The 26,454-nt window shown below is 51.6% G+C and overlaps 1 protein-coding gene across 1 annotated transcript in view; it reads left to right on the forward strand.

The window, feature by feature from the left end:
• Window positions 1–26,454, forward strand: part of CACNA1S (calcium voltage-gated channel subunit alpha1 S) — a 69,041-nt gene that overhangs the window by 21,089 nt on the left and 21,498 nt on the right. Inside the window, exons 6-25 of the mRNA XM_037812241.1 lie at window positions 1,149–1,354; window positions 2,736–2,839; window positions 4,769–4,914; window positions 5,344–5,425; window positions 6,962–7,122; window positions 11,082–11,307; window positions 12,046–12,253; window positions 13,272–13,392; window positions 14,271–14,385; window positions 15,429–15,522; window positions 16,233–16,302; window positions 18,700–18,832; window positions 19,530–19,659; window positions 19,994–20,053; window positions 21,496–21,602; window positions 22,079–22,166; window positions 22,441–22,548; window positions 24,877–24,929; window positions 25,211–25,357; window positions 25,834–26,035. Coding sequence (XP_037668169.1) covers window positions 1,149–1,354; window positions 2,736–2,839; window positions 4,769–4,914; window positions 5,344–5,425; window positions 6,962–7,122; window positions 11,082–11,307; window positions 12,046–12,253; window positions 13,272–13,392; window positions 14,271–14,385; window positions 15,429–15,522; window positions 16,233–16,302; window positions 18,700–18,832; window positions 19,530–19,659; window positions 19,994–20,053; window positions 21,496–21,602; window positions 22,079–22,166; window positions 22,441–22,548; window positions 24,877–24,929; window positions 25,211–25,357; window positions 25,834–26,035 — 2,561 coding nt within the window. The remainder of the gene's footprint in view (window positions 1–1,148; window positions 1,355–2,735; window positions 2,840–4,768; window positions 4,915–5,343; window positions 5,426–6,961; window positions 7,123–11,081; window positions 11,308–12,045; window positions 12,254–13,271; window positions 13,393–14,270; window positions 14,386–15,428; window positions 15,523–16,232; window positions 16,303–18,699; window positions 18,833–19,529; window positions 19,660–19,993; window positions 20,054–21,495; window positions 21,603–22,078; window positions 22,167–22,440; window positions 22,549–24,876; window positions 24,930–25,210; window positions 25,358–25,833; window positions 26,036–26,454) is intronic.

The following is a 26,454-nucleotide window of genomic DNA, read 5'->3' on the forward strand; positions in this document are numbered from 1 at the left end:
TACCTTGGGATCTACACAGGAAATTGCACAGGACCCAAGATAGACTTGACCTCTATCAGAACTATCCCTTCCCCCCACAGCCACAGCATCTGAGTCACCTGAACACACAGGAAGGAGAGACCACCTTGTCTTGCAGCATTTCAGGAGACTCCTTTCACTTCATGGTGCTCACTGATAACAAGGGGCAGTCAACGCAAATCCCAAACCCAGCTCAAAAGAGTAAACTCTGATAAAGCTTTCAATGGTCACTTTCCTAATCCCCTCCCACTTCACCTTATTCCCACCACCATAACAACCTACATCCTATAATAAGCATCAGGACAAATAGGAAGGGAGTTTCTATCACAACCTTCAAACCAAATGTGGCTGTCTCACTGGGTGTTCCCCTTTCTTGACCAGTGCTGACCGGCGGTGCTCCAGAGCCCGTCTGGGAGCAGGGCTGCCTGACTACATGGTGTCAGGGACCCTGCTAAGGACCAGCAATGTCCTCCCCTCCCATCTTCAGGGAGGACGTTCCAGTTCTGAGGAGCTAACCTGATCTCTAAACACAAAACACAAAAGGAGACCATAAAATATCCTAAGAGAAAAGGGGATACAGGACATCATTGAAATTGCAGGATTTGGGTGACAGTAAAAGCCCCATCCAGGGGAACAAAGAGGAAGGCAGGCTGAGGCCTGTTGGGGACGCCCCTAAGAGCAGACCCCTGCCCTTGAGCTGGATGTCTTGTAGCACTAATCCCAGCACCCTCTGAGTATCTCCATTTTAGCCTCTCAGAACTCTCCAGTCAGAGCAGGTGAGCGCCCCCCGTCCCCCACCCCACCCTGTCCAGGCAACTACCTCCTTGTTTAAAGCTCTCTGGGTATAAATGCCACTCATGCCACTCCTGCTTCACAGGTCACACTTTCGAGGACAATTTCTAGGACAATGAGCCTAGAAGCAGAGCCCCCAGTGAGGCCCCGGGGCCTGAGACATCACTTCTGCTGCCTGTCGCTGTCATTGCTGAATCCTTGGTCCCAAGCATTCATCTGTCTCCACACGGCCAGAAGGAACAGTCGTGTGCATTTTCAGCAGTGTGTGCCTTTAGACCTACTGCTCCATTGTTTTAAACGGCTGTTAAGTAGCTCTTCTCTCATTATTCCTCCTCCAGACATTGTGGCCACGGTGGAGAATGAGAAGCCCTCGCCCTGCGCCAGGACGGGCTCGGGGCGCCCGTGCACCATCAATGGCAGTGAGTGCCGGGGCGGCTGGCCGGGGCCCAACCACGGCATCACCCACTTCGACAACTTTGGCTTCTCCATGCTCACCGTGTACCAGTGCATTACCATGGAAGGATGGACCGACGTCCTTTACTGGGTGGGTCTGGGCCCGTACCTGCCTGAGCCATCACCCCTCATCCGCAGGCTCGTGAGGGGAGTGGGTAGGGAGGGCTCTCCAGTCCGCCCAGGAAGCCAGTCACAGGTGCATGACCCCCTACAGGTCCTGGGTATGTGTCCCAGCACGCTTTGGTCCTCCCTGTCTGTGCAGGGCCCAAGGAGGGGAGTGGGGGGACAAGGAATGGAAACCTGGAGCTCCGTGGTTTCTGGTCTCAGCTCTTAACTTTTCTCTAAGCCAGATTGTGAGCAATTCATTCCCGATGGCCTAAAATCTCAGACTCTTTAGGGGATGAAAGACACTTTGAGTCTCTCTCCCTGTCTCTGGCAAGTCTGCTTTCCTGTATAAATATTATCAGCTATTGGTTTCCTCACTTCTAAATAAGAATAATAGTACTTAAATAAGGATAATCGTAGGGGAGGATTAACCAAGTTACAACAGTGCATGCCTGGCACATGGTCAATGCTGTACAACAGTTAGCTTGTGGGAGCATATTTTTTATTTGGTGTTTATTCCGAGCCGGGTTGCATTTCTGATTTAATCCTCCAACGATGGAAGCCAGTGTTCCCATTTTAGGAAACTGAGGCTCAGAGAGGTTGGGTAACTTGCCAACAGTTATGGGTCTAGTCAGCAGCAGGGCCAAGAATTGAACTCTGATCCTTCTGGCTCTAATCCCTGCACTCTTCATCACCATGTGATAATGTCTGGGGGAAAAAAATTGAAAAACTGTCAAATGGAAAAAAAATGTCTTTATTTTTCATTGACCTGTAACTGAAATTTATTGTCTCCTTTAATTTCTAATTCATAAAGGGTTAGTATGAATATTTCTTGTAAGCTCATATTAGGGGAACAAATTATTAAAAATTTCAAGGGACTGTCATGTGTGTTACTTCACCTCTGTTACAAGCCTGTGAGGAGAGAAAGCACATAACCTCCCCATTGGACTAATGAGGAAATTCTTGGAGAGGTTAGGTGACTTGTGCAGGGTTACAGAGATTGTTCAGGAAGCAGTTGGAACCTCAGGACATGACGTTTTAGTGTTCCATCTGTTTTAAAATATTTGCTGTAAAGAGACCAACTGGAAATGCCATCCGTGAAGGAGTCACTCAGGGGGGCCGATCGAAGATGCCCTGGGGCAGAGGGGAAAATGGGTCAGTCTTGCCTGCACCAGGGGGACAGTCAGCAAGCCCTGCTTTGGGAGGTCCTTCCAGACCCAGGTCTTACAAAAGTCCCCTTTTCTGAGCTCAGACAGCTTCTCCCCTTGCTCCCCAGGGTCGTGGGGCATCTGAGTGTGGGCAGGCTTGGACAGGGGGACCTAAGCCCTCGAGCCAGAGGGCAGGACTCACACCTCTATTCGGACCAGGTCAACGACGCCATTGGGAACCAGTGGCCCTGGATCTATTTCGTCACCCTCATTCTGCTGGGATCCTTTTTCATCCTCAACCTGGTGCTGGGTGTCCTGAGTGGGTAAGAAAGCTCGCAGGCAGCTGGAAGGAGAGGAGGGAAGAGGAAAAGGGGAAGGAGGAGGAGAGAAAGGAGAAGAAGGAGGATGATGAAGGGGTGCAGAGGAGGAGAAGAGATAGTGGAGAAGGAGGGGAGAGGAGAAGGAGAAGGAAAGGAAGGGGAGGAGAATGGGGAGGAAAAAGAAGGGAGAAGAGAAAAAAGGGATAAGGGGGAGGAGGAGGGCAAGGAGATGTGGGTTAGAACCTCAGGCTCATCTCTGATCCCTTTTAGCCCCAACTGGGCCAAAACTGTCTCTCTGGTTAACGAGGAAGAGATAGAAGATTCAGGCAGTAGTCCCCCACCCCCCTCTGCAATTTTTAATTTTCTTCCCTTTTCCTCCTCAAGCTTCTTCTTGCCCTCCTCCTTTACATTTGCATATGCAGATGTGCATATGCAGATGCTCAGCCCTAAGAGGCAGCATAGTCTTCTGATTAAGCACAGACTCGAGCTGGACCACCCAAATTTAAATCCCTGCACTACTTCTGGGTAGCTGTGTGACCTTTGCTAATTGCTTAACCTCTCTGTGACTGTTTCTTTATCTGTCAAATAGGAAATATAAGAATAATTTGACAGTACACGTTTCCTAGAATTGTTGTGAGGACTGAATGAGTTAATAATGAGAAGTACCTGGAAGAGAGTCCAGCACCTAACAAGTGCTGAGTACGAGTGGCCACTATTAATGAGCGGCACTCTCTCTGGGACAGCCCTGCTGTGGCCCCTCCACACCAGCCACAGTGAAGAGGCTGGGCGTGACCACAGCCCCTTTCCCCATTGACATCACCCCACCCTGGAAACTTCCCCCAAGTAGTCTGTGGAGAGAATTCAGGGGGTCTGTGGACTTGGATAGGAAAAAATTGTCTTTATATTTCATTGACATCTAACTGAAATTTATTGTTTCCTTTAACTACTGTGGATTAGCAGTCCAGTGACTTGTCTCAATAGAAAGCACATATCACATTAGGGATGTTGCAAATGTTATACTGACAAACTACTTTGGAGTTATCATAGTTTTTATATCTGCAGCTAGATCTCGTTAGTTAATTAATGAATTAACTAACTCTTTAGTTAATAATACTCTATCACAAACATTTTTTAACCTTTTGATAACTCTATTGTAATATAATTGGTTCCCTTTGTCTTGCTGTGATTTTGTTCTGTGCGTTTAAGAACATGGTTCCGAGAAGGGATCCAGGGATCCGTAGACTTCACTGGACTACCAGAGGCTCTGTGGTCAAGAGCCTCTGCCTTTCACTCTTCCGTCCCAGGGGACGGGCTCTGGGCTCTGGGTGGTGCTGGGGCGGCTGGGAGATCTCAGAGCTGATGGCTGGGTGGAGTCTCCCCCTCTCCACTCGGGGCCCTGCTGCTGCCCAGGGCTGCCCTCTGCTGGTCCGAAGACCCCTCGCTTCCCTCAGGGCAGGGAATCAGAGCCTCTCCTTCCAACCCTGCCACCTGGTTTCTTTTAGGCCCAAGAGCAGTTCTCCCAGGCCACAGGTCTATAAGCATAATTAAATAAGGGTGCCTTAAAGGGTCTTGGCAGTGAGGACAATTTGAGGATCCAGGGCTGATTTGGTTAGAGCAGTGGACGGTCATATCTTTAGCCCCCAATGTCCAAAGGTAACCCCAACACAAGGTAGGATAAAACAAGTGGGATGAGAAGAAAGAAATGAGAAAGAGGGCCTGAGAGCTACCAGGCATTCTGGAGGATGGGGAATGTGAGGGGGCAGTGAGAGGGGCTGCCCCTCAGCCGCCTCGAGGGTCACTCGGACACACCGTGATCAAAAGAAGGAGCACGTCCAGCCAGAGAGCTCTCTCCCTGTCCTTGGGAAGCTCAGCCCTTCTCCGACCCCCCTTGTCTCGTCTCCTCCCCTCCCCTTCTCCCCTGTTCCATTCCAGGGAATTCACCAAGGAGAGGGAGAAGGCCAAGTCCAGGGGAACATTCCAGAAGCTCCGGGAGAAGCAGCAGCTGGAGGAGGACCTTCGAGGCTACATGAGCTGGATCACACAGGGCGAGGTCATGGACGTTGAGGACTTGAGAGAAGGTTTGGGCCCAAAGGCTGTCATCAGCATCCCTTCCCACAACATAGAGAGCCACTACTCATTTAACCCTCCAGCAAGCCTGGGAGGTCCATGGAACAGGTATAATATTGCCATGACACAGATGAGGCACTTAGAGGGTAAGCGACTTGCCCAAAGCCTTCCATCTCCAAATGGTATATTTGACTCTACCATTGACTCTGAGTCCTGGGGTCTTCCCATAGCACTGTGCTGCCCCCCCATAACCGCCCTCCCCTGAAGATGGGGCTTTTCGGCTCTTGGGAATCTGAGTCTCAGGAAAGCACAGAAGGATCTGGGTCCCTAGGACCCCCTCTTGCAGATGTCTCCTCATTGTGCCCTTTCCAGGTGTGCCTGGCCCAAGTCTGCAAGCCCAGAGGGGCCCTCAAGTCTGGCTAACTGTCTCCTATCTGCAGGGAAGCTGTCTTTGGACGAAGGTGGCTCTGACACGGAGAGCCTGTATGAAATCGAGGGCCTGAACAAAATCATCCAGTTCATGTGAGTATCTATCTAACCCTCTGCCCCGCATGCTCCCAGCCCAAGCTCCCTGAGACCGTGGAGTTGGAACCCACTTACCTTCCGCTTGGTGGCTTTAGAGTTGCTTTCCGATCCCTTAGAAAGGCAGCCTTTCAGAGAAAGGAAGGCCAGTTTTTGCTCCATGGGGCTCTGAAGTGACCGAACCCTCAGGAAACAGGCAATCAGAGACGGCACCAAGTGGATAACCTGTTTATACTGCACAGTTAGGCAGGAGCCGGGGCCTGCGGGGGGTGGGGGTGTCAGTGTCTGGACAGAGCAGAGTCAGGAGACGAAATTTGTCCTAGAAACCTCCACAAGGGAAGAAGGAAGGGGTGTGTTGCAAAGAGGCAGGGCAGTGAGCTTTTCAGGAAGGGACAAGGGGACTCTCCTAGTTCTCTCGCCTTTGTCTTAAGAGGACAGCTTGTTTGTTTATCTCCTTTTACAAATGCATATATAATTGTGATTTTAAAAGAGCAAAAAAATAGAGAAATATGTGAAGGAAAAGTGAAGGACCCCACTGCCCTTCAAAAAAGTAACCACGGTAATGGTTTGATTTGTATTCCTCCAAGACCTCTCTCTCCCTCTCTCTCCCTTTCTCTCTCTCTCTCTCTCTCTCTCTCTCTCTCTCTCTCTCTCTCTCTCTCTCACACACACACACACACACACACACACACAAACACACCAGGGCTTTCATTTTTGCATAACGGGGTTATTTATGTTAATGGCTGTCACTACAAAACCTAGACAATGCCCAGCACATAGGAGGTGCTCCCCAAATATTTGTTGAAAAACTGTTATACCCGTATTAATTGGTGACTTGCATTCTTCATGTAAAAATATCTATTGAGGGCAACTCTACAGACACACACACACCCCTTCGTTTCATTGGCTTCAAAATATTCCACAGTATGGCTATACCATGATTTGTATAACAAATCTTTCCAATTTGGGGAAATATAAGCAGTACGTAGGGAATATCCTTGTATACAAACTCTTGTGCATAAGTAGGAACATTTCTGCTGGACAGATTCCTAGAAATGGAATTTTTGGGTCAAAGTGCCTATTGATTTTAAACATTGGTGAGTGCTGCCAATTTGCTGCCCACAAAAGTGCTATGAAAGTGCCCTTTCCTACACCCTTCCCCTCAGCAAATATTAATTTGTTAAAGAATTGCCTTCCTAATGGGTAAAACATAGTATCTCAGTGTTGTCTCAGTTAAAATTACAATGCATGGGGCTCCTCCTCTATGCCAGGCACCATGCTGAGCATTTTGCTTACATTATCTCTTTTAATTCCCTCTGAGGTTGGCATCACAAATATTCTCCTTTGAAAGAGGAGGAACTTTGCAAGACTTTAAATCTATCTGGCTCATGACCTTAGCTCCTCTCCTGTGGCTGGAGGGGAGAGTGGGTGATCAGATCAAGTTGGGCCAGAGTCTGGCTGCAGGTGGCCACAGGGTGTGGGCATTTGGAGTGAAGCAGCTCCTCCGCTCCATCCTCCACTGTCTCCTGCCTGCAGCCGACACTGGAGGCAGTGGAACCGCATCTTCCGCTGGAAGTGCCACGACATGGTGAAGTCCAAGGTCTTCTACTGGCTGGTGATCCTGATCGTTGCCCTCAACACCCTGTCTATCGCCTCAGAGCACCACAACCAGCCCCTCTGGCTAACCCATCTGCACGGTGAGTTGAGAGCAGAGTGAAGCCGGGAGAGGCCAGAAGTAGCCTGGTGCCAAAGTCAGCCAGTGGCATCACAGGTTTTGCAGCAAAGCTTGATTAGATATTGACATTTTCTAGAAATTACAGGCTATCAGTGCCGGGTCATATGGTTTGAACCCTCCTTTCACAGTGGGAGAGCTGACACACCCAACTTCCTTCCTCTTGGCATCACCAGGGGCAATGACAGCAGTATATTGGGACAGCCTCCAGCTGCTTGCCCAGGTGTCTGGGCAAATAACTCCAGTGAGAGGTCACTAGACAAAAAAATAACCAGTAATTTAGGACTCTAAGCATCCAGGTTCAAATCCTACTACCAAAAATAGCAGGCGTTCACCAACTATTTATCAAATACATTCTATGTGATAGGCATAGAAAAAGAACTCAGGCTACAGAGACAATGAATACACTACTCTTGCCTTCAAGGAGCTTACTTAGAGAAAAGGACAGATGTTAATAATTTCGATTCAATATACAGGGGGCAATGCTTGGGGTAAATATAAGGTGCCAAGGGGAGGCTCTCAGGGAAGAAGATGCTTGTAGCTCTTAGAGGGTAAGTGGATAGGCCCCAGGCAGCAAAGGGAGGATGGAATCTCAGCAGAAGGAGCATCAAGTGCAAAGATATGAACATGTAAAAGAGCATTATGAATTCAGGGAGCCATACAAACTTTGATTTGACTGGAATTTTGCCTGTGACTAAGAGAGTGGCAGGAGATGTGTTTGCTCATAGAGGCCTCATGTACTTTAATAAAATTTTGGGACTTTCAACTTCAGAGAAAAGTTATAAGTGAGGACATAACATGATTAAATTTGAGTTTTTGCAAGACCAGTCTTGGAGGAAGGTAAACCAGTCAGCCTCATCCACTTATTAGATGATTTCCTGTGTGTGTGTGTGTGTGGGGGGGGCTCTGGATGATGACGATGAGTAGGTTAAGAGAAAAGGAGGGCAGTTTGGGGGTTCCTCAGAAAGTTAAGTATAGAATTACTGTTAGATCTGGCAATCCCACTACTAAGTAAATACCAAAAAGAGTTGAAAGCAGGGACTCCAACAGATATTTTCACACTGAAGTTCATAGCTGCGTTTTTCACAATTGCCAAAAGATGGAAGCAACCCAAGTGTCCTTCAACCAATAAAATGTGGTATATACATACAATGGAATATTATTCAGGCATAAAAGGAATGAAGTTCTGATACATGCTACAACATTGATGCACCTTGAAGACATCATGCTGAGTGAAATAAACCAGACACAAAAGGATGGGGTGGGGATAGGGAATGGGAAGGTAAGCCTTAAAATGTACAAGGTTCCTATTTAGAATGATGAAAATGTTTTCATAATGGATGGTGGTGATAATAGCACAACTTTTTGAATATAACTAACAGCACTGAAATATATATCTGAATGTAATTAAAAGGAGAAAATGTTGGATTGTATATATGGTAACAATAATTTTTTTAAAAAAATCCATAGAACTACACTACTTAAACAGCGGACCTAAGTTAAACCATGGTCTTTAGTTAATAGTACAATTATAAAAATATGCTTTCATCAATTCAAAATGTACCACACCAATGTAAAGTGTTAATACTAGGGTGGTATATAGGAATCCTGTATTTTATGCATGATTGATCTGTAAACCCACAACTTCTCTAATAAAGGAAAAAAAAGAGAGAGAGAGAGGAAAGGAGGACCAGTTCCAACAACATGGTGGAAAAACTAACCACCACCCTCACTCCCACATACGCAAGTAGTAATGCTGCATAAGTTATATTAACAATACTTCAGAGAGAGAGAAAGGGAAGTTTTTAGGTGGCAGAAACAAAGAAGCAACCCAAAGCTGGAGCAGTGACTTATGAGCTCACTTCCAGGGGCATTTTCAACACAGACCTAGTCCCTACGGGTGACAGCTAGGCCTTGGGTTGAAAAGCATCCTCAAAGAGTGGCTTGTGTTTGCTTCTGTTGGGCACCCCAGGGGTTTCATTTGTCTAAGACTAATTTTTATGTTGCTCTCTTAGCTTAGTGGACAGGCCCTAGGATAAACCTAGGTCCTTCATGTCTATGCAGGGACAAGAGACAGGACTCTGGCCTGCAAGAGGTGGTAAATTGGAACTGACATCCCTGCAGAGAGCCATCACCCTGGAAGGGGCTTTCCCCATGTAAGAGAGACAAAAATCTCTCTGTTCACTGGGGCATGGGAGGAGTTTGGAGGTTAATCACTACTGGAGGCTCTAGGAGGAAGGAAAAATGTGTCAAGTGAAAAGTAAAAATTTAAGTCTGTCTGACCAGATTTGGGGTCCAATTTGCACTACGCTTCATGGTGCAGGAATCCTAAGCTAAGAGAGTAACGTAAAAACTAGTCTTAGACAAATGAAACCCCTGGGGTGCCCAACAGAAGCAAACACAAGCCACTCTTTGAGGATGCTTTTCAACCCAAGGCTTACAGAATTCCTGCAGGGAAAAGAGTTTCCTGAAGATGAGCTCACAATAAAAAATTGCAAACCAAATAAGGAATAGAGCCACCCTGAGGAAGAGTCATCAGGAGCTAGCATCCCCAGGAACCTGAGATAATAGAACAGCACAAAAGAGACTATATTCAAAATGATGAAAGAGATAAAGAAGGAAAAGAAATAGGAAAAGAAGATAGTCTTTTTTTGATGGGGATGAGGTAGGGAGAAAAGCCACAGATCAGATGAATCCATTCATTCATTCATTGCTACTAGTCTTTCTTGAGGGCGCCTTATCTATGCCCTGCACCACCAATGCATTATCAAAGACCAAATGTGGACAAGAACGTAAACATGGCCCTCCAAGGGAGTCAAAGATGAATTTGAGGTTTCTGGCCTATGCAGGTAAATGGATGGTAGTGCCACCTACTGAGAGGGGAAGACATTCAATGACCAGGTATTATTGAGAATTGGGAGAGGATGGGCAGCCCCATGAGCTTGTCTTTGGATGTTGAGTTTGAGACATCCAGATGGAGATGTCAAGGAGGAAGATGGAAAAACGGGTTTGGAGCTCAGAAGAGAGGTCCAAGCTAAGGAATTAAAATCTGGGAGCTGTTGATATAAAGATGGCAATTGAGGCTGGGATCTTAGATAAAACCACCAGGGGACAGTGTCTTCAGTGAGGAGGGAAGAGGGCCAAAGCTCAAACCCAGCACTCAATGATTAGAGAGTGTCTTCAGAGGAGGCTTAGGCAAAGCCAGAGAAGTAGAAGAAACCCAGAAGAGTATGGCATCAGAGAAGCAAAGAGAGTGTTTGTAAAAAGCAAGAAAATGGTCAACAGTGCCCGTTGCTGCTGGGAGGTCAGGAAAATGAGGATTAAAATGTTCACTGGATTTGGCAACAAGGAGCTGATTTGGGACCCTGGAGAGTTGTGTTGGTGGAGTGATGAGAGTAGTTTGGGTGTGACAGGGAAAGAGCTAGAGCAGGAGCTAGAGACTTGGGTATTCAAAAGTATTGATGGAGGATCCATTTGAAAGGAAGAGGTTAAATATACAGGGGAAAAAAGGAATCGTTGACAGTGGGGATCTGGAGGTGATGGGGGAGGGGGAGGTGGCTCAAAGTATGAGTGGACAGATCGGCTTTAGGTGGGTGGAGGGACCCTTCCTTTAGCAGGAGAGAGAGAGGTGTGTAGTAATGAGGGAATAGCAGAGGCTACACTACTTCATGAACTGGAAAGTCATCAAACTTTCTTCCTGTTAAATATGGTATGGCTCAGATTTTTAGAAATCTAGATTGGAGTTCCTCCCCTGGGCAAAAATTCCCCAGATTTTACTGGATTTTGAAGATATGAAAGGATAGTGCCTTGGAAGCATGGTGAGGGTGTCCTGGCCCAAGGGGTTGACCAAAGCCAAGACTCAGAGGCAGGAAAAGGAAAGGAGAGTGAGGGGCTGGGACGTGCTGACCCCCGCTAACCCTACAGATGTTGCCAACCGGGTGCTGCTGTCCCTCTTCACCATTGAGATGCTGATGAAGATGTACGGGCTGGGCCTGCGCCAGTACTTCATGTCCATCTTCAACCGCTTCGACTGCTTCGTGGTGTGCAGTGGCATCCTGGAGATCCTGCTGGTAGAGTCGGGTGCCATGACACCCCTGGGGATCTCTGTTCTCCGCTGCATCCGCCTCCTGAGGATCTTCAAGATCACCAAGTGAGGGCCAGGCTGGATGGGAGCTCTGGGGGTTCCGAGCAGACACCATCTTGTTTTAGGTGGTCTGGGGGCTGTGCGAGGCCACACGTGGCCCCTTGGCCTGGGCTTCTCTCCCTCCTTGATATAACCTCCCTCTGTGGAAGGAAAATGACTCTCCCCATTTTGACCTCATTTCTCTTCTACTTGCCTCTTACCATTGTCATACAGCAGGACAGGGAGAGAGGGCAGTGGGAAAGAGAGATGATGGAGAGAAAAGGACAGACTGGGAGAGGGAAGAAGGGAAGGAAGGTGGGAGGAAAGGGGGAGAGAATTAATGAAAGAGGGCTGGAAATAAGAAAGGAGGAGGGGAGCAAAGAATCAGGGAGAGACCAGAGAGCAGTGAGGGGAAAGGAGATGTGTTCGTTATTTGCATTTATTTCCTGAGTGCTGGTGTGAGCTGGGCTGGGCACCGGGGATGTGGGGTACACCTAAGAGAAGTGGTCCTTGCTCTCACAGAACCACAGGTTAATCAGCAGTCCTACTAAGGAATGGGCAATTATAACCTGAGCTAAGGGGCCAGCAGGAAGGAAGGAAAGGGCGGTTGGGGCAGCCAGGAGCCCAGGGCTGCCAGCCCCCAGATGGCCCTTTCTCCCTCCGCATGCCGTCAGTCCTCAGCCTCTCTCCCAAGCCCGTCTAGACCTCACGAGGACCAGGGAGAGCTCCTGCCTCCTCTCCACTTCGCTCTTCCTCTTTCTTCAGGTACTGGACGTCGCTGAGCAACCTGGTGGCGTCCCTGCTCAACTCCATCCGCTCCATCGCCTCCCTGCTGCTGCTGCTCTTCCTCTTCATTGTCATCTTCGCCCTGCTGGGCATGCAGCTCTTTGGGGGCAGGTACGACTTCGAGGACACGGAGGTGCGGCGCAGCAACTTCGACAACTTCCCCCAGGCCCTCATCAGTGTCTTCCAGGTAGGCTGCCTGTGTGCAGTGTCCTCTGCTGCGGTCGCTGCATCCTGTTTCTTGCCTTTCAAGATCAGGATGGGTGTCACCTCCTCCAGGAAGCCTTCTCTGACTGCTGGTTTCCATTCCATGTCTCTCCCCACTCTCTCACCACCTGAGCTTCCCTCCACTGTAATAGTTGCTTATCTGTCTCCTCTATGGGACTCTAAGCTCCTGAGGCCAGGAACTGTGCCCAGTTTGTCTTGTTTGCCTTGGTCCCTTGTGCCTGGCACAGTGCTGGCCCACAGAGGATAATATTTAATGAATGGAGTTGCAGTGGGCTGGGAGCCCAGATGCGTGCTTTCTCTCCACATGTGCTACTCACATCTCTGAGGGCAAAGTCAAGCCAAGGCGAGCTCTCCCTTTGCCAGGTAGTGAAAGCCCCAAGAAACGAAAACCATTTCTCACTCGGGAAGCGTGGCTCAGCCAACCATTCCCTAAAAGTCACCCAAGGGAGCATGGTTATGAGTCATGGAACTCATGGAGGAATTTCTTGGTGTGCCCACACTATACTCCTCTCTGTCATAGCCAGTGACGGTGTGTCAGGAGTAGCAGCACCTCGTGGTACCAGCCGGAAGGGCAGTGTCTGGACAATCGGTTGGTCCCACAGTGGCTTCACCCTCTCTTTCTTCTGTTCATCCAACTGGCTGGTCATCGCATCTTTCAAAAGACTGAACATTTTACACTATCCCTGGAGGCAGACCCGACAGGGGGCCTGGGGATTGGGAACACAGCAAAGGGAACTGGCGACCGCACAGTCAGCTTCCTTGGCCCTTGAGAGCCAACAATGATATGTTAGATCATTGAAGGAGCTGCAACGAGGAGAGCAGAAACTGTTCATCCTGTGCCAAGGGATGAAGTGATCGAGGAGGGGAGAGGTGTGGGAGAAGCTTGCAGAGAGGGAAGAGGCCTTTTGAGCAGTGCAGTTCCAACAGGGGACTCTCAAGTCCGTTTGTGTTACCATCCCCTTTCCTCCTTCTGCCCCTAGGTCCTGACAGGTGAAGACTGGAACTCAGTGATGTACAACGGGATCATGGCCTATGGCGGGCCTTCCTATCCTGGAATGCTTGTGTGCATTTATTTCATCATACTTTTCGTCTGTGGCAACTGTATCCCCTTTGAAGCAGGGTGCAGAGAGCAGCTCAGGGAAAGGGGTGGGAGCGGGGCTTGAAACAAGAGTTAAGGGTGCTCATTTCCCAGGCATCTAGGCTCTCTGCCTGGAGGGGAGCTCCAGGCTCATGGGGAAGGGATATAGGACATAACAAATGCAGTTATAGCTGTAGGATAATATCTTCCACCAGGAAGGTTAGAGAACCATAGGGGTGATTTTTTGCAGGGGTAAGAATTAACCCCTGAAGGGCTGGTGAGCATGGGGCAGGTAGGGAAAGGACAGGGTTTGACCAAAGAGCAGTGAGGATGGCAAGACAAGGGTTGGAAGGCAGGCAGGGAAGAACCAGGGCCTGGTGGCCAGGGGTGGTCAGTGTGGGTTCTGGGACCAGTCTGAGCCAGGGTGGGCCAAGAGATAAGAGGAGCAGATGGGAGGGTCAGATGGATGAGACCAGAAAGGGAGCTGTCCCAAGGGGTCCTGATGCCTGCACTCTGGAATTTGATATTGTGGGGAGGGGGAGAGAGAGAACTGCTGTTCATTGAGCTCACAGGGGTGCTTCTCGCTTGCAGTGCCTCACTAGCTCCTAACTCAACCTAGTGTGGCTGCTGAGGGCAGTTCTGGGCAGGAAATGGATGGGATTCAAAGGCCACAGTGGATTCAGGCCCTGTCATGGGCACTGTCTGCAGGCAGGTGCCTTGAGGATGCTCATCCCACATCCCTAAGGTGACCACCTCCCATGGGGTAGCTCTGGCAAGAGGGGCTCCAACTACCCCACCAGGCAAGTGGGGTTAGGTCCTACCAAGCAGGCAGGGCAGGACTCCTGCTCAGGAGTCTCCCCTTGCACCCACACCCCGAAGCTCCTTAGCTGGACACCCTCAGACATCCTACTCAACGTCTTCCTGGCCATTGCCGTGGACAACCTGGCTGAGGCAGAGAGCCTGACTTCTGCTCAAAAGGCTAAGGATGAGGAGAAAAAACGCAGGAAGATGTCCAGGTGAGATCTGCACCTGCAGCTGGGGAGGGACCTGGAGTGCTCAACTGGGGTGGCCATGGCCCTCCAAAGATGGGCTGATGCCCCCCAGAGATGGGCTTATGCCCCCCAGGAGCCTGATGAGCAGGGGCCTTGACACCATGACCCTTGACCTTTGTGGGCAGGCTTCTGTCCTTCTAGATAGGCCTAGGTTGGGCCAGGGTACTATGATGGGGGTTTCTATGAATTCTCTTCCCAGCCCTGCACCTAGTCACTGTGCTTCTTGAAGGGAGGCATTTCCCTTTGCTGAGCCCCAGGCCTCTCATCTATGCAGTGGGGATTGATTTCTCAGGTCCTTTACAATTGTCTCCATCTTTGATTTTGTGACTTAATTCTGGGACTCCTCTTCTGATTGTGGAAGCAGGACTAGTCTTCTGGACCAGTGCTTCTCAAACCCTAAAGTACAAATGTATCACCTAGGGATTTTGCTAAAATGCAGATTCTGCTTCAGAATTTCTGGGGTTCTCTTTCTAACAAGCTCCCAGGTGGCGTCACTGCTTCTAGTCTGAGAATCACACTTTTAGGGACTAAGTTCTAACCAAAGGCTTGCTTCCTCCAATGCTCATATCTGCGGGAAAGGGATGCCTAGGGTGGGGTAGGTAGAGGCCAGATGGGAAGACAAAGGGAGAGAAAGAGAGAGACTAGAAAAGGAGTTCAGGTATCTCCGAAGAGATTTCCAAATAGTTGAGCTCAGTCTTGGACCAAACCAAGCTTCCATGCTGTGAATTCTTTATGAACCAGGTGCAAAACCAATCAAAGAATACTGAACATAACTGAACAGTGACCCATAATTTGCCACGGGCCCATGCTGGGCATCAAGCTCTCTCAACATGGGCTTGCCCAGGCCAACAGCCCTTCCAATTTGATGGCCAAAGCTGCCCCTTCCTCCAGAGAGCCACAGAGCCCTGAGTGTGAGTGTCCCTGAGGGCATTGTCAGGCTGAGCAGAATCCCTGAGAACTTTCTGGTTGGACCTCCACCTCGGGATTTCTTGATTTTTTTGTTTCAGGGGTCTCCCAGACAAGTCAGAGGAGGAGAAGTCAATTTTGGCCAAGAAGCTGGAACAGAAACCCAAGGGTGAGGGCATCCCCACCACTGCCAAGGTGAGCCCATCACATGACTATTTTCAGAGGCAGATGGGAGGACCTACAAAAGTCCCCTGGTTCACCACTGTGCCTTACAGTGCTAGTGGGGTGGGGCGAGGAGGCAGGGGAGTGGTTATGTTGTTACCTTAACCAGGTGACGGCATCTACTGAGAGACACCTTCCGTTGGGAAACTGGACTTTCTCATTGGGAAACCGGACTTTCTCAGAGTCCCAGCACCTCGTTCCAGAACAAGAAGGTGGCCCCCTCCCCCACTTGATACCCACTATTCATTAAAGAGCCTGGACTGGCTCCCCACTATTTCCAGCCCCACCCTGTTCGTTCAAGGCTGGCTCAGCTCATCCTTCCTGGAGGCTGAGAGAGCAGCTCACAGGGTTGGGGTTTTGGGCCCCAGAAGGGCTGGGGCTGCTGGCCTGGGGAGCTCAGCTCTCTTCCAGAGAACCATGCAAGAGGTGCCATGAAGACACACTCGGGCTGCTGGGCTTAGGTCTTGGCGTTGCTGCTTGGTAGCTTGGGCAGTTGTCTGACCTTTATGGGCCTGTCTTTCTCGTTTGTAAGACAGTAATAATCCTAATGTTACCTACACTCTGGCTGCAGGGAGGATTAAATGAGGGGAAGGAAGACTGCACTGGCCCTCCAGTAAATGCACAATAAATGGAAACTACAGCTTTTGTTCTTATCTTCATCTTCATCATGTTCCTTCCTACAGCTGAAAATTGATGAGTTTGAATCTAATGTCAATGAGGTGAAGGATCCCTACCCCTCAGCTGACTTCCCAGGTGAGGTCCTCGAGCCTGGGCTGGAGTGGGGTGCTGGGACCATGGGGGAGCATGCTGGTGTTGAATTCTCCCCAGGGACGGTCTCTTGCGTGTTCTCTATCCCAACTCCTCCATGAGGAATTCTGGACGCTGCTGACGTCCCTTTTGCACTTAGCCTTGCAACGAAGCCATCTGCCAGCCTGCCTCTCCCTCAGTACAGTACACACAATAGAAAAATCCACACCTTTTATTTTCACTTAATTCAGCAAGGGTTTGTTGAGTGCCAGCTATGTGCTTCAGTGCTGAGAACCCTGTTTTCAAGGAGTAGAGAGAGGTGTGGGCACACATGTATTCCGTGGCGGCCACGCAGGAGAGATGGTGAACAAGGGCACGTCCCATCCACCTGGTGCAGGAGATGGGACAGATTCAATCACATCTGATGTCAGGCAGGGCTGAGGGCTGGACTGATACAGGGATGAACACAACCATAATTTTGGAAAAATCATAAAGGAGACAGGGGCAGAGGGAGGAGGAAGATTGGGTAAGACAGAGCCATGGATAAACTACAAACATCTCATAAATTCAACTAGCCAGTGGTCGCTGCAGAATCCCTGTTCATCGGTACCAACGAGAGCAACAGACTGAGTGAGCAAAACCAAGCTGGGTGAATCTTAAAAGGCCTTCTGGAAGAGCCCTGGTGCCCAAGAGCTCTCAGGTTCTCTCTTAGCCCACTTGTGATCCTTCAGAGTACTGGGTCTCTAGGGCAATTTTCCATCTATTTCTGGAATCAGTCAATTTGCATCTGTTTTCCCCGATGATTCTAAGCTCTCACACTCTAACTGGCACAGTTCTTGGCACTTAGTAGGCACTCAATACATAGAATGAATCAATGATTTTGCCAAGTGAAGTGTGGGGAAGACAGAGCTGAGAGTAGACGACTTTAATAAAATTTGAAGGCTGTCTTCCAGAAATGAATATTTAGGTTTTAGAATAATTCTTCTTAAGTTGTTTCCTCTAGTAACCACCTTCTGTTAGTTGGGAGTGGCCAGTGTGCTGGTGGGAGGGTGGATGACCTGGGAAACCTGGGGTCTGCGAGATGAGGACTCCAGGGGAAAGGGAAGGGGCTGGAAAGAAGTAGGAAGGGTGGAGGCTAGAGGCCATGTGGGTTGGGCAGTTGGAGTCTTACTGAGGGGGACTGAAAATGTTTATTTATATCTGGCCTCTTTCCAAAATAATTTGAAGTGGTTTTTCAACAAGAGATATGTATGGTAAAATTAACAAAAAGGACCTAGAGGAAATAAGAATTAAGAGGGAAAAGAAAGCAAATATGCTAACTCTAAGGATTAACAGTCCCTGCAGTTAAGCACAAAATGCATCCCCTGCCCTTCCTGTGGTTTTCTGGACCTGGCAGAGACCCTCAGAGAAGCCAGGAGACACTAGATCCTGCCTTCTCCAGCTTGGGAACCTGCTGGGTTCTCAGCTTCCACCTAAATCGCATCTCCATTCTGAGGAGCCTGAACACACCTAACCTGACACTTTCCACCTTGCCCCAGGTCCTTGGCAGGAGGGCAGGGGCCAGCCTGGGGAGAGGCAAGAGGCAGCTGCTGTTGGAAATAAGGGCCTGGAGTAGTAGCTGCAAAAGGAGGGTCATCCCAACATTAGCGAGGGCGCACCAGGGCAGTCACTGGACCTCCCACACACTGCGGCTGAGAACCTCAGGTGCTCAGCTCTCCCAGGGGGCCATGAGACCCAGCAAATGTCCCTGAAATGCCTGTCTCTTCCTCCTCTGCCCATTCTGTCCTCTTCCAGACTTGGCATGGTCCTGGGGACTGGCTGAAGCTCAGGAAATACTGATTGATTTTTTTCATGCTTGCAGTTCCTCTCAAATTATTAGTTTTAGACTCTTTAGCCCAGGATTCTAAGCCTTAGATTCTAGGGATTCCAGCTTACGGTCCATTTATTTCAACTCCACCCTCCTGCCCCAACATCATTTTCACAAACTGGGAAACTGAAGCTCAGACAGGGGAGGAACTTGTTGCACAGCAAATTGTTGGTAGAGCCCAGGACCAGAACTCAAGTCCTCTCATCTGAAGCAGGGCTCCCCTACCCCCCAGCCTGTGGCGTTGGAGGCCACGTGGGACCAGCCCTGAGAAAGAAAACACAGCAGCAAGGCTCCCTGACCTTGCTCCTGACTCTACATGCAGAAGGTCTGGGCCTGCCCCACCCACCCCTGATAGCCCAAACCAGCTCACTGCAGAGAAGGGGAGCAGACTGCTGACATCCTCCTGCCAACATCAGCCTGGTACCACCTTTGCCTGCCAGCGTCTGGGACCCATAGGAGGGCTCAGAGCACAGAGCCAGGAGAGCTGCAAGGGGTGGGAAGGCACCCCCAATTTCTCCTCCCCCTTCTCCCCACAGGGGATGATGAAGAAGATGAGCCTGAGATCCCAATAAGCCCCCGACCACGCCCCCTGGCTGAACTGCAGCTGAAAGAGAAGGCAGTGCCCATTCCAGAAGCCAGCTCCTTCTTCATCTTCAGCCCCACCAATAAGTGGGTGGTGCCTGCTAATGCTGGGCAGGGTGTTTGATGGGGCTCTCAGAGAGGGCTGCTTCTCTGCCCTAAAAAGATCTCCTACTCCTGATTCTCTGTGCCTATAATTCCACTATGAGAAATTCATTCCTTTAGCTTAAACCTGGTGTCATTGTGCCAGCATCTCTGGAAGTGATGCTTTGAAACTTACCAGTTGCTTACACCTAAGAGGGACTATGTTTTTTGATTCCTTCCCGAGAGTACCATTAGATAGGGACAGGGTTTGAAAGCAAGAGGCCAATGGATGTGGCAGGTAAGAAGAGATGGGGGAAGAGAACAGAAAGGGGGGACCTGTAGTTTTTATTGGTTTCATAATCTGACACCTTCAAAATATGCATAAATATGGAGTTTCATCTGTCTGCCTCACGGATGGAGATGAGCCCACCTATTTCTTTTGGTGGAGAAACCGCGGGTGATGGTGGTGGTGTATGGGGGTGGGGAAGAAGGGGAGGGGCTCGGTTGGGAGATGGGGCCAAGGCTTCAGAAAACAGGGACAGAGTGGGGGGCAGGGCCCCTGCATGTACAGCCAGAGGACCCTCCAGTAGCCAGGGTATACTTCTCTACTGACCCTGGGAAGGGGTGAGGGGATCTTGTGTCTTCTGCAGGACAGAGGCTGCAGCTAACATCTCCCCTGCCCCACCCCCACCCGCCTCACCAGGATCCGTGTCCTGTGTCACCGCATCGTCAACGCCACCTGGTTCACCAACTTCATCCTGCTTTTCATCCTGCTCAGCAGTGCCGCCCTGGCAGCGGAGGACCCCATCCGGGCCCAGTCGGTCAGGAATCAGGTGAGGAACCCCCTCTCCCCCCAGCCCACCACTGCAGGCTCTGTGCCCCTCCCTGGCACCCACCTTGGCCAGGGAGGGAGGTCACACCTCCCTCTGGTGCTCAGAACCCAGCTGTATCCTCTAGGTGGCTGCAAACATCAGAATTTCTTAGAGTTTAAGTTCCCTGAGGGCCACCCCACCCCTTCTGCACAGTGTCATCGCCACATGGAGCACAGACAGGCTCTCTGCCTGGTTTGCATGATCATGATGATGATGTCAGTGGAATCATTACTTCATCCTTCCTCTCACTGGCTTCTCCCTTCCCCTTCTCTGTCACCCCCTGACCTGTCCCCAGATCCTTGGGTATTTCGACATTGCGTTTACTTCCGTCTTCACTGTGGAGATTGTCCTCAAGGTGAGTGAAGACAGCCCGGAGCCTGGGGCTTCTCCAGGCCAGGAAATCAGACCCTCTCTGATGTGGCTCCTATTTACTCAGACTGAGCTCACTCAGGGGCTGGGGCTGGCAGGGGTGGGGGGAAGTCAAGAAGGTGGGGGGCATCCGGGAAGGACGCCTGGGATCCAGGAGGCCGACTGAGGCTTCAGCTCACAGACTGGGAGAAGTGGGAGAGCAGGTGAATGGACGGGCAGGTAATGCAGAACCCCCCTGGGGCCTGCCCTCCTCTCGGCAGAGCACAGTCCAGGTCTGTGGAGCCTTAGACATTTTCTTCCATATTCAAAGCAGAATAACTCAACAGTAGCCCAGAGGAGCCATGATTTGTTCCTAGATCTTCATTATTAATGACTGGAAAGGCCCCTCCCTCCCGGAGAAGTGCCAGTTGCCCTGGGGTGGGTTCCAGAGGCCCTGCCTGCTCACGTGCCCCCTGCTCCTCATCTACAGCACATCACTGCTCACCTGTTCTCGTGGTGGGCACCTGGGTTCAAGCCATCCTAGAGGCTCTGGATGGCAGACAGGGACCTGTCTTAAACTGAAACACCCGAGCCCCAGCCTTCAGGTTCACAAACGAGGAGAGGAGAGGGTAACTGTGCATGAGGGACAGGCCCAGAGCAGGCTGTCATATGAAACTGGGACTATCCCTTAGTTCAGAGCCTCGATTCTGGAAGGAGTTGAGCAGGTGGAGATGGAGGCTTCCCCGAGGTGAAGGTGGTGGCCTTAGAGCAACTGGGTGGGATTTCATTAGAGAGAGATAGCAGGGTCAGTCCCGGCAGACAGAACAACAGCAAGTGCATTAATGGGACCTGTTCAAAGAGGAGAAGGTGGCCCTTTGGGCTGGGATATCTAGGGGAGGCCTGGGCATTGAGGCTGGGAAGAGAAGTTGAGATGAAATCCTATGGGGCCTCAAATACCAGGAACGGCCTTCAACCCTCTCAAACTTTAAGGGCATTTTGCAAAGGCTAGAAGGTTATTGGAGAAACTATGAAGGAAGCTGAAGAGTGAGCAAGAATGAATATGTGGGGGGTGGGGAGGAGGTAGGGGTGTTAGAAAGGGGATGCAGAGGGAAGAGAGAGGGCTCAGGGGTCGGGCAAAGGTCTTCAAGTCCTTGAGAGGGTTGTTCAAGCTGACTTAGAAATCCTAAAGGCAGAGGTTTCCAGGGAGGAGGAGGAATTTTATCGTGTCCTGCAGACATGAGCAGGAGGCCTGGGGCTCCCTGCACTGTGAGCAGGGACACAGTAAGGTGTTGAGTGAAATAGAGAGAGCTCCTAGCAGGCTCTTTGCCTCCATAAATGCTCCTCCTGAGCAGGCTGAGGCGAGTGCTCCCTTGAGAAAGCCTTCTTTGGCGGGGACAGGACTGTTCCCCAAGCTCCTCCCTGCCCAGGGTGCTGCTTCTCTCCCCGCAGATGACGACCTACGGTGCCTTCCTGCACAAGGGCTCCTTCTGCCGGAACTACTTCAACATCCTGGACCTGGTGGTGGTGGCCGTGTCCCTCATCTCCATGGGGCTTGAGTGAGCAGTGGCAGGGCCTGGCCCCGGGCACACAGGCCCCTCCACTCCCTGCCGGGGCCTTAGGGTGGGAGTCCCATTCTCCATTCATTGCTGCTAGAGGAGGATCTCTCAGGCTCACTGAGGCAGGGAGGGACACTTGGGTTCTCAGAGCCAGGCTGCAGCAACAATGCTCCCCGACCTGGACACCACGAGGGGACCCACGGCTGGCCACGGGGAGCACAGCCCTGCCTTTGGGCAGCTCCCAATCTGATGGGGGAGACAGCGTCTGCACCCACCCATCGAGGAAGCCCTTATTCTGCTGCACGTCTTGCCTTGCTGATGCAGGAGGCAGCTTTGCTCTGGTGGTAGGGGAATGGGTGGGGGAACAGGCGAGTGCTTTCAGGCAGAAAGGCGGCCTGTGTGGAGACTGGGAGGCAGCGGTGGGCCGAGTGCTCCGTTCTACCCCCTGCACCTGCCCCTCCACCGCCTCCCCGCAGGTCCAGCACCATCTCCGTGGTGAAGATCCTGAGGGTGCTGAGGGTGCTCCGACCCCTCCGAGCCATCAACAGAGCCAAGGGGTTGAAGGTGAGAGAGGAGCTGGGGCAGGGTCCCCGGGAGAGGGGAGAGAGGGGCTGCCATGGAACTGACTCCAGAAATCTCAGCCCACCAAGAGCTGGGCACCCATCCTGCATGCAGCCAAACTGGGGGCGAGGATGAGGCTGGGGGAGCCGTGCTTCCCCATGACCCTCTTCCTCCCTTCCCGGAGCTGAGAGGCAGCAAGGCTTGCACTCTGCGGGTCCCCTTGGGTGGGGGGGCGCGGACCCACCCTCCCCCATTGGCCCCTCCCTCCCTTCTTCAGCATGTGGTACAGTGCGTGTTCGTGGCCATCCGCACCATCGGCAACATTGTCCTGGTCACCACCCTCCTGCAGTTCATGTTCGCTTGTATCGGCGTCCAGCTCTTCAAGGTGAGCCCCACCCCCGACCTCGGTGGCTTCCCCAGCTTAGAGCCCAGCCCCAGGCTGAGGCGAGAACCGGTTTCCTCCTCTAAGCAAAGGGAGCACCAACTTGTGGGGTCAGATGTCCTTGGATGCATCGAGTTTGGGGCTAAGGTACCCCAGGTCTAGGTCTGGTTTTCCAGGTGATGCTAACTCCCAGCCCCTGTGCTCCCCTCATCCTGCCAGCACTGCTGTGGGGGAGCTGCCCATAGGGAGCTCTCTGTTCCACCAGAGGGCTGCCCCGTGGGCCCTGCAGGGGTCCCGGGCCTCTCCACCTGGCTGCCATCACCATTGGACCTGCTTTCTCTCTGGTTCTTTACACCTTCTCCTTGAGGATGAGGCCCCCTCCCCAAGTGTCCCCAAGTGTCCCCTACACTCACCTGTTCCCCCCGTCAGTGTGTTGCCAGCATGACAGGCCCTGTAGTCACCTCCTTTCCCATTGTCATCCTCTCCCACTCCTCCATCCTACCCGGCCTGTCCAAAATCTCCTCCTCTTCCATCAGTGCAGCTGGGCTTCTGCATACCACGCTCCTGGGTTGGGGTCTGTTTGGTGTCTGGGAACCCACTTCATTCCATCCCCACTTTCCCAGGAAAACACAATTATTCACTACCCCCTAGGAATCAGTCCTACAAGCGTGTCTCCTCCTGCTGAGCTCTGATTTCTGGATGCCCCTGGCTCTTAGCTCATCTGCAGGGCACAGAAAGTGATACCTGAGTACCTGGGTATCCCTCTTATAGCCTTGATACTTTCCTTCATGACCTCCATTCTCCTCCTGTCCCCAAAGCACGATCTTTAAAAATCACGATTCTGTAGCCTCAGTCTTAGACACACGATAACATCATCTTCCAATCATTCGTTCATTCAGGAAACATTTTTGGGGCATTTTCCCTGGGCTAGGCCCTGTGCTAGGGATGAGGTGGTTACAAAGCAAACTGAACGAGTCCTTTCCTTGTGGCCAGGAAGCAGCTCTGGGAGGCAGCGGGGGTGGGCCTCCTGTGGGGGGCTGGGCTTGTTGGTCACTGCCCTGGGGAGTGGAAGGGCCTCCGGCTGCCTGTGGCCATAAACTCCAGGCTGCCCCTCCCCGGCCTCCTCTGTCAGGCCTGGGACCCCGGGACCCCCCAGGCAAGAGCAATTGCCCTTCAACACCCGGACCCCCTCTGGGTTTTATTCTCTTATCCAAAGACCCCCAGCTCCTGTCCACTCAAGACAATAGTAAATTGTCAGTTACAATTGGCATTTTACAAAACAGTTTACCTTTTGGAAACTTGTCCCATGTATTCTATAGTACATTGAAGAGTTTAAATTTGCTTTCTGTCTTAAACAGGGTGTTTCATTTCAAGTGCCCAGAAACCTACCCGGTGGCTACTGTATCCTCTCCCAATGTCACCTGCCTCCCTTCACCCCTCTGGCTAAGCAACCATTCAGGGGGGATGTGGCAGGAACAGCCAAAAACTGGGGGGTAGGGGACAGGTGGGCGGGGGTCTCAGCCATGCCTTCAACTAGTCCTGTGTCCTTGGCTAAGGCATCTTCTCTCTCTGGACCTTTGAGGAAACAGAATCCATGGGTTTCCAACTTAATTTAGCCATGTTGAGACCTAGCAATCAACTCCCTTTGTTCAAACAAAATCTTTTGGGGGTGCCCAGTACGTGACGTAGATAAAAAGGCTGAAATCAGTGTAGGGCAGCACAGAGCCTGTCTGCCCAGGCCTGGGGGAAGTGGGGTGCTGGGTCCCTCCAGCTCTCTCCATGAGTTGCTGAGGCTCAGCTGAACTGTCTGTAGCTCAGTCCCGCAGCAGCCCCATGGGCCACCCCCCAACTTCACCTCTGATTGGAGAAGGAAGGTAGGAGTGGGGCATCCCCTCTTCCTTGCCCTGTAGTGGGGAGGTCCCCAGAGGGCTTCTTGCGGCGGTGGAGGTGATGAGGGGGCTCAGAGGCCGCAGCCCCTGGGGGAAGAGCAGGGGACAAGCTGTGTTCCTGTTTCCATCCCCACAGCCCGGCCTGGAGCACTCAGCAAATATGCTCGTCTAAGGAACTAAATTCTCAGCCTTGGCAGCATCTAGGCCAGGTGGGGAAGCCTGTGGGTGAGGCTGCTGGGAGCTCCAGAAAGGAGAAAAACTATCCTGGGGCCCTGCTGCAAGGGTTAGGTGGCCCTGCTGGAGAGGAGGACAGGCCCCTGCTTTCTGCTGTCCTGCCGGCCCTTCTCCTTCCCACCGTTCATTTCCATAGCCCACATTTAAGCCTGTTTCCATGACAGTGCATCTCCCTCCCTCATTCTCTTCCTCCTTCTCCTGAACTCAGGGGAAGTTCTTCAGCTGCAACGACTTATCCAAGATGACAGAGAAGGAGTGCAGGTATGCTGTGGAAGGGACCACCAGTCGGGGGCCTTGTGCTAAGGGGTGGCATGACCCTTCAGGCTGGGGGGAACTGGGGACCCTGAGCCATTTGTCCCAAGAGGGATGTTCAGAGAAGCCCTTCCCTTGGGTAACCATGGGGAGGGCATGCCCAGCAGTCCCCTTCGGTCCCAGATCTGGACCTTCACTTCCCTGCACCCTCGCTGCCAGGTCCATAGGATGAGGGTGGGGAGGCTGCAGCCCAGTCACGCACAGGGGGTGACTGGGCTTCCGTGCATCAGGGGCTATTACTACGTGTACAAGGATGGGGACCCCACCCAGATAGAGCTGCGTCCCCGGCAGTGGATTCACAACGACTTCCACTTTGACAACGTGCTCTCGGCCATGATGTCACTCTTCACAGTCTCCACCTTTGAGGGATGGCCTCAGTGAGTGAGGGCTGGGGTCTGGGTTCAACATGGGCATGGTGGGGGCTGTGCCAGGGAGCTCGCTTGCCCTTCTGCAATCCTATTGCACCCAACGCCATGCCAGGCCCGTGGCAGGTGCTCAACAAATCCCACCAACTCCCAGATGGTTTGCAAGGCTGGCACGCTGACTGTCATTCCAAAGTGAGCTTGACCAAGGGTCTCTGACCAAATGTACCCAGTCCCCCCATATTTGTATATCTCTCAACCCACAAGGGGAGCCCTACTGATTGATTAGAGATAGATGGGGCACCCCATGGAAAGAGAGGGGCATCCCAGGATCTGTTCCCCTCTTCTTGGAATTAATTCCTTCTTTCTGATTGCTAGAATGCTCAGAAAGTTCCTTTGGCTCCTCATGGCCTGTGGGATAAAACCCACCCTCCCTGGCCTGGCCCTTTCCCACCATCCCAGCCCATCCTCTCTCCCCTGCCCACCCCAAGGCTACTGTACAAAGCCATAGACACAAACAGTGAGGACACAGGCCCCATCTACAACAACCGAGTGGAGATGGCTATCTTCTTCATCATCTATATCATCCTCATCGCCTTCTTCATGATGAACATCTTTGTGGGCTTCGTTATCGTCACCTTCCAGGAGCAGGGGGAGACTGAGTACAAGAACTGCGAGCTGGACAAAAACCAGGTGCCTGGGCCGCCTGTGGGAGATGGAGGGCAGGGCTCCAGCAGCCCTCCTCCAAACCCAAGTCCTAGGCTCTGGCCAGTGAAGAGAGCCTTGGGTTTGGGGGTGGCCCCAGAGCCTTCAGTTGATGCCCAGCCCTAACCTCCGTCCACCCCATCCCATCCCCAACCTGCCACAGTACAAGCTGGTGGGCTGGAGGGTCTTCTAATGGTTCCCCCGTGATGCTCAGAGATAGGAAACCCTTCAGAGCTACTGGGTTGGGCTAGAGCTATGTTAGGATTGGGCTGTGATAACTCAAGGGGAGCCCGAGGCGGGTCTTTGGGCTCAGAGCCCAATAGGACTCTTCCCCTAAATAGTCCAGCAGAATCTCAGCACAAGCTCCTGGCCACAGCTGCTCCTGGCTTGCATACCCTCCAATGTGG

This window comes from Choloepus didactylus, chromosome 2 (assembly GCF_015220235.1).
Source record: "Choloepus didactylus isolate mChoDid1 chromosome 2, mChoDid1.pri, whole genome shotgun sequence".
In the NCBI taxonomy this organism is placed as follows: Eukaryota; Metazoa; Chordata; class Mammalia; order Pilosa; family Megalonychidae; genus Choloepus; species Choloepus didactylus.